Below are 13,427 nucleotides of genomic sequence, written 5' to 3' on the forward strand. Positions count from 1 at the left end.
AATGAGAAAACATAAATATTTAAATTGAAAAATGTTATTGTTATTTATTTGGCAAATGACAAAAACTGAATTCCCCTTTTTATACTCAAATTTGAGCCGGCTCACTGGAAATTAATCAAGCATAACATATATAAAACTAGCTTTTCGGTTCAGGAATGCAAGTTAATAACAATAAATGTGGCATCTTAATCGAGAAATAATAATGTGCTTTACAATTTCTTTCAGTTTGTTCTTCGTAAAAGAGTAAATTTGAAATTTCATGGATAACACTAACTAAAAAACTATTTAGATAACTACCAGCGCTGTTAATGTAGGGCAGCTGTGGCTTTGGCTGGTGGTCTAATAAAACTGTATATATATTTTATGAGGCCTACTGTATTATATCATCATTATTGTAAGTGTTATATTACTTATTACATATTTTCTTGCTGATGGAGCTACACAATAGACACAGTTGTGTTTGAGTCTTGAATCAAACCCTTTGAAAGATAATGAAGATTTGTATGAATAACTGAAAAGGCTACAAAAAAACAATCCTTATCAGGACAAATTAAAACAGTACAGTACAGACTGTACTGTACACGGAGCAGTAGTATCCAAACGTTTTGATGCTCTATTACAACCAAGTCAAATTTATAATAGAAAAAAAGTCACACTAAAAAAGATCAGATATGTCAGTATGGTCACATGACCACCAGGTATAAAACAGCCCAAAAACCCATTTTGTGCCTGATGAAGGACTTGATGGGGGAAATATGTCAAACTGACCAAATGATCACAAGTACAATCCCAGTTTTGTCTTTAATCAAAGTTGTTATGATTGTTTATCTGTACAAAGAAATCAGTGAGATTTCCTGCAATTGTGGTTACGGACATGACAAACCTTTTCCAACGTGGTTTTTACTCACTGTGACTGGCAACTTCTGAGTTTCTGCTGAAAGTGGTTGAACAATTACAACAGCTGAAACAAAGGGTTTCAGTCAATGCACGTTTCCTAACGCACAAGCCTTTTATCGCAACATGTTCATCCAAGGATTATTTCAGACGTCAAAGCAACTTGCGGATTAAATTCCACACAACAAAACTGATTATTTGAGCTTTTATCTGTCATTTATGATGACTCACCACTGAGATTACTGTGTCAAGGTTGTGTACTTCTGCCAAACAAATGCTGTTTCTGATAATACATCATATTGATATTAAAAAAAATAAAAACCAAAAACTGGGCTGTCAAACATGGTGCAAGTAGTACCATTTATTTGTCATGACTTCGGAACATTTGTATCCCTGACAATGTACTCACACGTGCGTTGTACTGACATTCTAAGAAATAGGATTGATTGTAGATGTTTCTTATTCTTAGTCACAGTCTCAGCTTTTGTGATCCTTTGAGAGAGTCTGAGGATTAACAAACAGGACGGCAACTCCCAATGATCTCATGTACACCATTACCACACCAAGGATTTTCAGAAGTCAAAATACTCTCAAGAAAATAAGTTAATTTCATGAAACATGTACATTACAGCATGCAGTGACATTTGTAACCAATGCACACCACTTTTTATATCGTGAATAGCATTGAAAATGCTTTTTATTTTTACACTTACAGCCTTGCTGTCCTTTAGATAAAGGCACTTTTTCAGAAGAGGATCTTGATATCTGATATTAAAATAATCCAGATTAATGCCATATGGACACTGTCTAAACATACAGTATATTTCTTTCTTCAGAGCTTCAGGCTGCATAAACAAAACAGACATTTAAGAAAATAACGGCATACATGTTGTGTTGTGTTGCTGCTGCTCTTAATAATGCTGGCCAAAGTGTTTCCTTAATGTTTATGTCTACTCATTGCAAATTTAAATATAGTATTCAATACATTTAAAATGACACCAAAAAATAAAAAATCACAACTACATCTTGACAGATCAACAGTGGAAGGATGCACATTACATGGGAATGTTAAAATTTAAGAAAGTATCAGGAGACTAATGTCGGCGATATAAAGTTTTCCTTCTAGAGAGGCACTCTCTTGAGGTACACAGTTTACAATCTACGTTTTCTACATCAAATAATACAGTGTATAAGATGAGCGCACTACAGCAGGAACTAAAACAACTCTCTAAATTATACGTCGGAGGTGGATCACATGCCAGACGTTTAGGCAGTTGTGTAAAGGCGACGAGTTCACGCGTATTATGTGCCCTCTCATGGTGACACACACACAGTATACATGCTATACAAGAACAACTGAACTCGAGGTGGACGATACCGCATAAGAAATGACAGCAAAATCTTTCTGACATACGTATAATCACTACCTATGATGTGAACTGCCCTCTTTCTTCTGAGGTTGAAGACAATGTAAACAAACCAATTTGCCAAATTTAGAAACTCAGTTTTGCATTTAAGAAAGTTTTCACAAAGCGATTATTTGCGTCACTCTACTTTCTACTTTCCATCGTTTGCTGCTTCTATTGGATTTGTGTAACTGCTCGGATGTGTGAGTAAGTAATAAGGGCTTGTATTGACCCATGTGAAACACCATCAGGGTGCTCTTATGAACGCTTTCTTTGGACATGAAAAGGGTTAAAGTCTCTTAATGGCCCATCCCTAAACTCAACCGACGACACACATATATAGGGTATAAGCATGGAGTGTAGTACAGTGCTCGAGTATGTACAGTAATGATAAAAGCTGGTTGTGCTTTTTACTGCTGGTCTTCAAAAATGGTAATACATTCAATTGAAGAAAAGCCTGTGATAAATGGCAAAAAGTGTGAGATATTTCCAGAGGAGAGTTCAGATGTCCAGTATAAACCATAAGAGGGAATGTCTAAAAATACCTCTGAACAGCTTGCTTAGCCGTGGAAACATTCGCCTGCGTCTGCTGCGCTGAAACCGTTCACTATGTCCTACAAGATGCAAAGGAAAGGCAGAGAGTTTGTGAAAACACCATACCAGAGAGGGAACAAGCAGTTTGTTTTGACTGGCACTGACGGAACATTTAAGCTAATATTAAAATCTGAGGTCACCAGCTGAAGTGAAACACGTTTCTGAAGTTGCAGAAAAACCAAGGTCACTTTGTGGGCAACAACGGGGGTTCATGGAAAAGCGATTGTGAATAAAACATCCATTTTATTCACATCCAAGATGTTTGTAAAAGGCTCTGTTGTTTGTAGTAAACATCCACGTAAAATGGAACACAGAGCTTTGTATGTTTTTGTAAGTCAGCTCGGCTCTCTGTCTGAATAAACCAAGCCTATTGAACGTGACAAAAGGCAGAACAAAAATGATTAGAAAAAGTAAATAAGTATTTGATTAATTTTTTTTTTTTAAATACAGTAGAACTAAACAACAATGTGTGATGCAAACAAACAAGCAAACCATAAAATTAAAGGACTGTTACTTGGGAAAAAATAATGAACAAGTAGTTGTTTCTGTTGCTGGCATTTTGAGAACTATATACAATAAATCACACATTCTGTTTTCTGAATATAATGTGTATTATATTCAGAAAACAGGCAGACTTTCTCCACTTTCTCAATCCCTCATTTATCTTAAAGTCCATCACACTACTCAACAAGGGGTAAGCAGTGTCACTTTAATACTCCTGCATTTTGCACTGGTTACTGGTTTATAAAGTATTTTTTTATCATGATTTTATGTTTTAGCTTAATTCTTCTCAACATTTACAGTATCTAACTGACCTCTTTTTGTAGCAACTCAGACCCCTCCGATGCGTCAGAGAACTGCATGCAGGGTAAAGTGGGCGGCAAGGACGTGCGTGCATGTGGAGGGTTGCCCATGCTGTAAAGACGAGGTCGTTTGATTTGGTCTTCGCTGGACAGCGGAGTAAAGCTGTTTCTTCTGAGGAAAGCTGGTGGTACTGCATCACTGTTGCTTTTAGTCTGGTAAGAGAAGAACAGACAGAGGAGCAGCCGTGAATAACACATGTCCTTTTATGGTTGTGCTAGTTAAATGGTCCATGATCTGAAATCACTGTGTCTTGTGTAACTGGCAGTGAGAAGGCAAAGAAAGAAAAACCACTGCTGAGACAAACACCACTAAATTTAGAAGCCATTTTACCAGACAGGATATCTCTCACCACATTTAACAAGTGCTTTCTCAGTGTTGCTGTCATTTTAACACCCACTCTGTCTAGAACTGAGCACAACTGAACAGTTTGAGTCCAAACAAAGAGTCACTGGGGGTTATGGTTGTTCACTTCCTAACATACATTTATCTAAAAACTGGGTCCAGACTGGATCAAATATTAAAATGAGGAACAAACCAAGCTTATAGATCAAATGAATAAACAAATGAGGTATGAAATTTGAAATGAAAGATGTTAAGATATATTAATGAACACGATGGATGTGTCTTTCATAAAAGTAGAGTACTTGCAGAACAGTAAACAGAAAAGTAAATTTAGCACAGTATTAATATTGTTTACATTTATGAATCATGTCCCTCCTTTCTTTGTATCCTCTGCTCCATTTTAGTAGAAGAAAGTAGGCCAAATATAAATGCTTGTCTTGGAAAGGATGAAAATGACAGAGACAGTGGCATGAGGAGTGGGAGATGGAACACAAAGATGTTAGAAATAAGTGGCTTTCAATTAAGTTAAAGAGAAGGGACTAAACTATACTGAGATTGGGGATTTCATGTTTTTCTATATTGAGAAGAATCATCACTTGCCATTAAGGCAGTTTTCATATTTCTATATGTAAGAATATGAAGTGACAGTCACTTTTCTTTTAAGAAGAAGAAGGACTTCTGCATTAGCAGTGAAGGACTTTAGACTGTGTTGTAGAACTATGAACTGGAGATTAAGAATGTCAAACTGTGGAAGGCAGCATTAAACCTCTCAGTGTACAATATGCCAGAAATTATAAGATGAGGAAGAAGAGAAGAGGGCAGTTGTGTGGAGAACTTTGAGCTGCATTTGAAGTGTGATGAAGGAAAGGGAAGAAAGAAGGAAAGGGAGAAGAGGATAAGACGGAGGAGATGAGAGGATAAGAACAATCAGAACTCGAACTGTGATGAAGGACTTCAAACTGTGGAGGGCAGCATTACACCTCTCAGTGTACAGCCTGCCGGAAACTGTTCAAAGAAGCAGCAGCACAGGCCTATACTCACATGCACAGTTTATCACCCAATTATATTGATATTCTCAAATATTTTAACAGATGAATAAAACTTAAAAGAGGAGAGACAAAATACAACTGCCGAGCCCACTTTAGAAACCTCGTGGTGCCAGCCCTGTCTGCAGAGCTCGGATTACTCGAGGACAGATGTGGCTTGCAGGTTTAAAAAGGTGCACACATTGAACACACACCCTCCAGTGAACTGGGTCGACAGTGACAACATCAACATCATTTTTAATTTATTGAAATGGAAAAGCTTACTAATGGCCGGTCCCTGTGAGTAACGACAGCCTCCACCTTCAGGTCAAACACCTCCACTTTACAACCTAGAAAAAAAAGAAGAGGGAAAAATGGCATCTCAAATGTGTCTGAAAAGATTTAGTGAACCAACAACAGAGTAGGGACTTACCATAGGCCACCGGTGTGAGTTTAAGGACAGTGTGTAGGGGACACTTCATGTATGGCAGGTCCTCTGCGCCAACAAAAATAAAAAAGACATGTGAGACTTTTAAAATGAGAGTTTTTCTGTCATCTGTGAACCTTAAGCTGTGCTTCATTAAAGTACAGCACATGCTTCCATGTTGCTGCAGCGCTTCATGTCCCACAAGAATGTCCAGCTGTGCCCACACTCATTGCTGTTCATCTGTGATTTAGCATTTACACAAATGCTTTAACAAGAACCAAACCCTCCGCCTGCCCAAAGCCAGGTTACATATCACATCGTTTATGTTATGTTGCCAGTTACTGAGTCTGCTGTTGTTATTAACATAAACATATTCATGGAAATCTGAAAAGCAAGTATTACTGCAGCAAGCTTTTAGAGTGTTTCCTGTAGCAGGCACTGAGCTTAATTTGACAATGTGTGTCTTCCACTCCCCCTTGTGGTGACATCAGAAACCTTTCTCAAGAATAAATGTTCCCATGGTAAAATTTTCAACACATAGGCCAGGAATTGCTGTACAGTGCTGTGAAAGTCTATCCTGAATGGTTCTTTGCAGTGGCCTGTAGCATAGTGTGGACCAAGACCTGGTAGAGTAATTTAAAACTAATCCTAATCCTGTTAAATCTTAAGGATTTACAAAACCAGTCAAGCAACCCAAATCTAATTAAACCAACTATTTTTATTTCCATGGGACAACCACATTTTGTGTGATTATTCTCCAAAAGTCTGCTTGTGTATGTGTTAAGATATTGACAGTGGATGGAGCATGTTGCAGTCAAAAGTGTGCTGCAGTAAGTATGATAAATGTTAATAATAAATTTTGTTTCTCCTGTTAGACGCATTCTATGCATATCCATGCAGGAGTACGAGATGAAACGGCAAACATATTTAAAGGTTACAAATAAATACTCTTTTGAGCCTTTCACATTTATTTCTGCTATATTTACGCTGATACTTATCTTTTTATCATGTTTTACTGAAGTTCTGACACTTGACACTCAAGCAAACAATATGAACTTAAATTACTCAATGAAGCTTTGTTAAAAAAATAGGAATATGCTTTAATATTTAATTAAATAAATAATAATAATAATAAAAAGCTGTTGTTAGATAAATATAATGTTGATGCATGTAACCTGCGCCCTTATCCAGGAAATATGCCAGTAAGCAGCGCATGACAGCCTGATGGCAGATGACCAGAACGTTGCCCTGACGCTCCAGCTCCATGATGACTGGCTCCAGCCGCTGAACCAAGTCCTGGTAGGACTAAAGAGAAAGAGGAGGTACATATCAAGTCCAGAAAACCTCATCTGTGATGTGAAAAACACATTTCAACATGATTTAATAAAAAAGTGATTACCCATGGTAGTACTTGTCAGTGAAAATGTGAATACACATTTGATGTCTTTCACACACTGGAACAGCACCAGTCATTCACCAACATTACAGTAAAGTAAAAAAAAGGGGCTTTTACCTCTCCTCCGGGGTAACGGTAGTTATACTTGTCCCGATCCCTCATGGCAAACTCCTCTGGGAACTTTTCCTCAATCATATTATAGGTCATCTCTTCACACACTCCCTGAAACACAAATAAATAAAACAACACACCCTCAATTGCATGTGTGTGTGTATATATCTGTATATATGTGTCATTATATATAATAAAAAGGACATACAGCATCTATTTCATTCAGGATCTTCCACTGCTCATAGGGAACTCCCAGTTCCTCTGCTGTCTGAATGGTGCGTCTCAGCTGGCTGGTCCAAACTTTCAGGTCAGAGAGATGGTGTTCTTCAACGAAATCCTTCAGAGCAGCAGCAAACTGATAAACAAAGAAAAAAAAGTGACTTGAAAAGTGAGTCTAAAAGCTGATTTGAAGAATGTCATCTGCAATGTGTACATTTCAAACATGTGTTTGTTTGCTTTTTGCGTATTCAGCAGCAACTATAACAGGTTTTTTTTGCCATTGAACAAATCACAAATGTTTGACTATACAAGTAACTTATAAAACATATATCAAGAATCTTATTATTACGTGATAACTTAATTATTAGAAACCTTGAAAGCCATTCTTCCAGCTTCCAGTTTCCTAAGCTGCTGGCTATAGCTTCATGAACTCAAATTTGTTTCGTATCCAAATCATGGAATAATTTGTTTATTTTAATTAAATCCTTGAAGATGCTTAATAACATAAAGAAATAGAAAAGTATGATGATAAGCTGAAGAACCTGTTTTCCTCTCTCCGACAGTTCAGAGTCGCCCCCAATGAGTCCCTCCTGGTTGTGATGGCTCTCTCCGTGCCGACAGAGGTAGATGGAGTGGGAGTGTACGTGGATGTTCATGAGGTAGTAGACAATCTTACTTTGGATGTAGTCCTGCACTCTGTTGACCAAGAAACGGCAGCCAACATTTATGACCTGAATGAAGGACAGGTTCCTGAGGGTCAGAGCAAAAAGAGGAAAACAGAAAGCTAGTCATTTATACAGATAAGGGAAACAAGGGAAGGAGAAAAAATTTGCTCCTGGTTACTCCTGCATGACAATGTCTGTAAATGCATATTACTACCAAAGCTGTTACCAAGACAATTAGAAAATGTTGAAGGAGTATTGATTGAATTGGGTTACTGATGAAAGAAGTATTGGACCATTGTAAGATGACAAATAAATTCATAAATAAATAAATAACACAAAGGATAAACACAATAACGTCTTACTTGTCATGTTCATCTGGATCTAAAGGTTGGTAGGTCACTTTGTAACACTCTATTCTCTTCAAAAAGTCGTCCATGGCACTTTCTTTGTTTCTCTCAGGGTAATCTGGACTGGACACCTTTACATCCTTTATGAAGGAGACATTTGTCATGATGACTTACAGTAATTTTTAACAGTCAAGTAAAAGACGTGTTCTCATAATTAAGGCAGAAATGCATCAATTACCAGAATATTCTGAGCAATCACATCCGGATCGTCACATATCGATTCCACAAAAAACACCTAATAAAAAACAGTAGTGATGAGAAATTCACGTGAAATGTATAAAAATAAACAATCTGCTCAGTAACATCATCAATGTAATTCTGACCTTGTACGCATTGTCTTTGGCACAACTAAGGATGAGTTCCCTCCTCTCCCTAGTGGTGTTAGTGGCATCAAAGACCTGGCACAAGACACAAGATAATTAAACTACAATTAACATTTTTCACATTTATAATATTTAACTGAGAATGTGGTTTAGCTTCTTGAGTCCTCACAGCGATCTGGCCTCCCTCCACATTCAGATACACCTTTACATCATCCAGAGCCACCAGAGCACACCGTCTGTGGAAACACGATAAGAAATATAAACACGCAATTAAAGTCATTAAATATATCTGTAGCACATACTGTGCTGCCATAATTACATCCGCATTTAACTGACAACATGCAGTTAATGAAAACACTTGACTAACCTACATAAAAGGTAAATGGGTGTGTGGAGATGACGAGGGGAAGGAGGAACCCTTACTCACTTTCTAATTCTCATTGCTTCTTCGTTGTCATGTCTGAAAAACTCATAGGATTTGCAAGACTTCACTGCTTCTCTCCTATAAACTACAAGGTTAAATACTGCAAGAGAGTCAGAGAAAGTCATGAGAAGGACAATTGTATCAACTGTACTTGTGCTGTGCTCTATCAAGGTGGTGACCTTCATGTCACCTGCGTCTGCTAAACCAGCTCTTTTGCATCCATTTACATGAAAACAAAAGCTTAAGGCAGAAAATAAAACCATGTAATAGGAAGCACTCACACAAATATAACAACAGATTAACACCGTATTATCTGAAACACACGTTTCTCAAAAGAAACGTCTTTCAATGCCATTAGTTTTTTTCAGTAGCAATGTACTACCCTTCTTTACCTACAGAGTGCAGACGCATGTTTGCACTGAATATCCTTTGACATGTATATTTTCTGTGAATACATTAAATATGTTGGAACATGCAAAAAATGTGCTGCATCTGCACGGACCCTTCGTCGGCACTCCAATCCAGTTGAGGTAGCGTGTCAGTTTCTTGGCCATGTAGGTCTTCCCCCTTGCAGGCAACCCAATCATCACTATCATAGTCGGGGAATTAGTCATGTAGGAGGCCCAAGCTGCAACACACATACACATACACATGCACAGAGACACATTAACACATTAATTATGCATATTTACCCTCACTTTATTTTTATCATGAGTCCTCATCATGAGGTGATAAAAGACACAATAATGACACTGTTTACACAAAACGGCAAACATATACAAATATACAGTATACCGACACCAAGGAGTTACTGGGTTGTGAAATAATCCAGCATCACCCTCCGTCCCAGTATGACTTGTCCATCACGTCACTGTTAACTCTACACTAATAGATAATGTTTCCTGTTGCTTGGCAAACCAAAGTGTAGTTATTCAACCATGTTGGCTTAAACATTAAGTGGAAAATATTCTGCTTTTCCCCCCACATTTTTCCACAAAAGATAGCCATCAAGTCAGAGAAAACAACTATGTCAAAACAAAGACCAGGCTAGACCAGACATGACTTGAAGTATGAGACCTTGTAGGAAGGAGAAATATTTTAGTACTGGTCGTATAATTTCCCCTTTCTGTTAAAAGTATGCCTCACAGTCAAATTTTTAAGGCATTTGGGTGACTTTTTCTAGTGACTGACTCTTGAGTGTTGACCTTGCTAATTATAACAATGCCTTTCTTCAAATCCTCATGAATGTATGGTATATAGTAGGAAACTTGAGTTGCTAGAGTTTTCTTGAAGACATTTCACCTCTCACCTATGAGGAGCCTTCCGTTCTTTTCGGGTGGGAAACTGTGGGCCCATCTACAGAGTTGTTATGTTAAACTGTTAAACAATGCTGGTTGTTCCCTTCAAATAGGTGTGTATAGCAGTATTTTCCTATGCAAACACGCCCTGTACACACTGAAGACAGTATGTCAAAGCTGAGAACAGAGCCTGTTCAAACCATAATAGAACCAGAGCGGCAGAATATTACTGCATAACATTGTATGATATTAACTTTTAAAGCAAACAATCAGTGTTCAATCATTAATATAGAACAGGTCAGTGCTTGGGGTAATGAGTCAACGTTTCATCTGCAGGGCACAAGAAAAAAAACAAACCACTCACAGCACTTCTTCTCATTGGTCCTTTTGGAATCCACCTGCCCTCCTGAAGCAGCTGAAGCAGGTTTTTGCTGCTTGGCAGCCATGATGGTTCTGTGTCCTGCTGCCTTGTCTCAGTTGGTGTGGGGACAACAAACTACAGTCAGTGGTATGATGAGGTCAGCATGTCTCTGGTGAAGAGACACATGAAACACAGATCTACTATAAAGTAATAATATCAAGTCAGTTACCACAATAGACATTTTATGAGCTCACTGCAAGTGAACTCACCATTATGAGTCAATCACTCAGTTTCTTAATGGGCAGGAAATAGCAGATTGATATTTCCAGCTGTAATAATGTAGCAGTATAATATTATATTGTTTGTTGGTGACCGCTGTGAAGAACCACTTGCTTTCACTGACTGATTCATGTGTTTTATTATTCTTTGTGTTTGACTGATCAATAACCCCTGATATTCAGGTTTGGGCTTCAAACTTAAATTTACTGACTAATGTACTCACTAGTTTTCTTGACAAAGCCATCATTTGGTCCAAAGAAACATCAAAACCATAATGTTTAGAGTCCAAGAAAACATACTACAAGACAAGGTTAAATCGTTTAACAAAATATTTAGGGACCAACAGTTTAATTAAAATGAATAAAAACACGCTATAAAAGTGCTGATTGTGTAGAAAAAAATTAAGCATGTTAAAATGTACCAGGCTGGGAAAAAAAATTACGTAACAAAAAATGTATTATTAGGTGTAACCAGTGCAAGCAGTATATTTTCATACTTGATAAGCTGATTAAAAATAATTCGATGTGGATTATATTGTTTCAGCTCCACTAAGTTACATTACAGTGTTTTTATGTAATTTCCTGTGACACGAGACATTAAAAATCCGTTAATCGAGATACGTAATTAATAGATAGAGGAAAATGACACAAGCACAGTGACCATGGGTAGTGTCGCCTTTTTTTAAAACGGGGCTACAGAGCAATACGTACTGAAAGTTATTCAAGTAGGAGAAGTCCAAAGCATTAGATTAACCGTCAAAGGTCAGTTTCCTCTTCTTTTTTTTTAATGTTGAAAACCTGTCGTCACAATATTTCGCTGTGGGAGCAGTAGTCCTGTCATACCGTCACACATAGCTAGTGACTGGTGCATTTTAAATACTACACGGACACTCGTTGACTGCAGAGTTAATCACTTCTTGCCTTTATGAGAGCACATGTTGTTTAAGAAGAAAAGAAAGCGGGCGTGAAATCCCAAAGGTACGAACTTACCAGCAATGTAAGAGTTTCTCTCTTTGCTAAAGCCTAGCCATCGGTCCGTTCTCAGCACCAGGAAGATCCTTCTGCTCAGCCGTTGCTCCGCCTTTTCGGTCTGTCGCTGCTGCCGGAAGTTTACAACTGTCAATCATGCGGAAATAACATCCAACTTCCGTTTTTTTTCAAAATAAAATCTTATTAAGGTCAAGTGTATAACAGCGTTTACTGGCAGCGATTGAATTTATCACCAGTATGTTTGTGTGTAAAATTGCCTTAAAGTAGGCTTTTTTACATGTACTTTAGGCAAGGGCATTGCTTTATGGAGGCCACCGTTTTACACTGTTGTTTCTACAGTAGCCCAAATGGACAAATTTGCTAGAGGTTTGTGTTTTACATTTTTAAATTAAAGTTCACTGCACAAAGAAAGACATCATTCCTGATATGAGAGGGTCAACGGAGTTCCCCAACACTCGCCTTTTGACTGGGACAAAAGAGACACCACATCACACATGTGTTGCGCTCCTTCCACTGGCTCCCTATTTGTTTTAGGTTGTTTCTTAAAGTTCATAAGGGTTTGGCACCATCTTACCTCTCTGAAGTTGTTCATCTCCACACCCCAAAACTGGACTAAAAACCTGGGGCGACCAAGCCTTTTCTGTAGCTACCCCCAAACTATGAAAGGATTTACCCATTGAAATTACAACTGTCCCGACCATTGGAAATGTTAAATCACTTTTAAAGACCCACATCTTCTCCCTGGCCTTCACTTCAGGACGACAATAGTCAGTCTTAGATAAATTATTTCAAACATGTTCAACATATACAATGACATTATACATTTACATTCCCATCTTGTCACATGCTTGAAAAGGAGTAGGCAGTATAAACTTAGTAGGCAGAAGTATAAACTTAGAAGGCAGAAGTATAAACTTTACACAGCTGTTTCTACAGCAGCCAAAATGGACAAACCAGCCAGAGCTTTGGTTTTAGATTTCTGGTATGGGAAGGCCAGAAATGTAAAACTGACACTTACCTTTTTACTGGAAAAAAGAAGATAGACCACGTCCTACCTTTGGGATGGTCATTTTACTGTTTTACTTTTGTTTCATTGTTTTTTATTTTTTCATTATTTTTTTACACCTTGTCATGCCTTTTACTTTGCAAAGCACTTTAATCAACCCTGGTTTTTAAATGTGCTCTAGAAATAAAGTTGAATTGACATTGCTCCCTTGGGAAAGCAGGGGATAAAGGGACTAAAACTAGTGCTGCAACAGTCAATTTACTCATCAACTAACCAATTGATTTCCAGAAAATTAACACAGCATTTTAGTGGACTAAATCTTTGGACATTTTATGGACCAAACAACTCACTGATCAATAAACAGAAGAATAACAAAAACAACAGCAGGCTCTGGAAA

The 13,427-nt window shown here is 37.7% G+C and overlaps 1 protein-coding gene across 2 annotated transcripts; it reads right to left on the reverse strand.

Moving 5' to 3' along the window:
- Nucleotides 1-1,240: 1,240 nt before the first annotated feature.
- On the reverse strand, nt 1,241-12,117 carry LOC122777209 (6-phosphofructo-2-kinase/fructose-2,6-bisphosphatase 2-like). Of its 2 annotated transcripts, none has more exons than XM_044038282.1 (16): nt 12,025-12,117; nt 10,760-10,925; nt 9,600-9,725; nt 9,101-9,197; nt 8,843-8,909; nt 8,674-8,748; nt 8,529-8,585; nt 8,306-8,430; nt 7,821-8,028; nt 7,268-7,414; nt 7,066-7,170; nt 6,728-6,857; nt 5,559-5,621; nt 5,411-5,475; nt 3,710-3,910; nt 1,241-2,914 (listed from the first exon to the last, which is right to left on the reverse strand). In XM_044038282.1, exons 2-16 carry the CDS (start codon nt 10,839-10,841, stop codon nt 2,861-2,863), a joined length of 1,602 nt encoding a protein of 533 aa, XP_043894217.1. In that variant the 5' UTR covers nt 10,842-10,925; nt 12,025-12,117; the 3' UTR covers nt 1,241-2,860. The 2 variants fall into 2 exon arrangements, with proteins under 2 accessions (XP_043894217.1, XP_043894218.1); XM_044038283.1 differs by having other exon boundaries at nt 10,760-10,953.
- Between the last annotated feature and the right edge of the window lie 1,310 nt (nt 12,118-13,427).

Source organism: Solea senegalensis, linkage group LG11 (assembly GCF_019176455.1).
Source record: "Solea senegalensis isolate Sse05_10M linkage group LG11, IFAPA_SoseM_1, whole genome shotgun sequence".
NCBI classification, from domain to species: domain Eukaryota; kingdom Metazoa; phylum Chordata; class Actinopteri; order Pleuronectiformes; family Soleidae; genus Solea; species Solea senegalensis.

Excerpts from the sequence above, each read along its gene's own strand:
- LOC122777209 (XM_044038282.1), bottom strand. The coding sequence starts at position 10,841 with ATGGCTGCCAAGCAGCAAAAACCTGCTTCAGCTGCTTCAGGAGGGCAG. Across the intron at positions 8,586-8,673 it reads CCAAAGACAATGCGTACAAG|GTGTTTTTTGTGGAATCGAT; the intron begins GTCAGAATTACA and ends GTTTTTTATTAG. Across the intron at positions 5,622-6,727 it reads TTTCCTGGATAAGGGCGCAG|AGGACCTGCCATACATGAAG; the intron begins GTTACATGCATC and ends TTGTTGGCGCAG.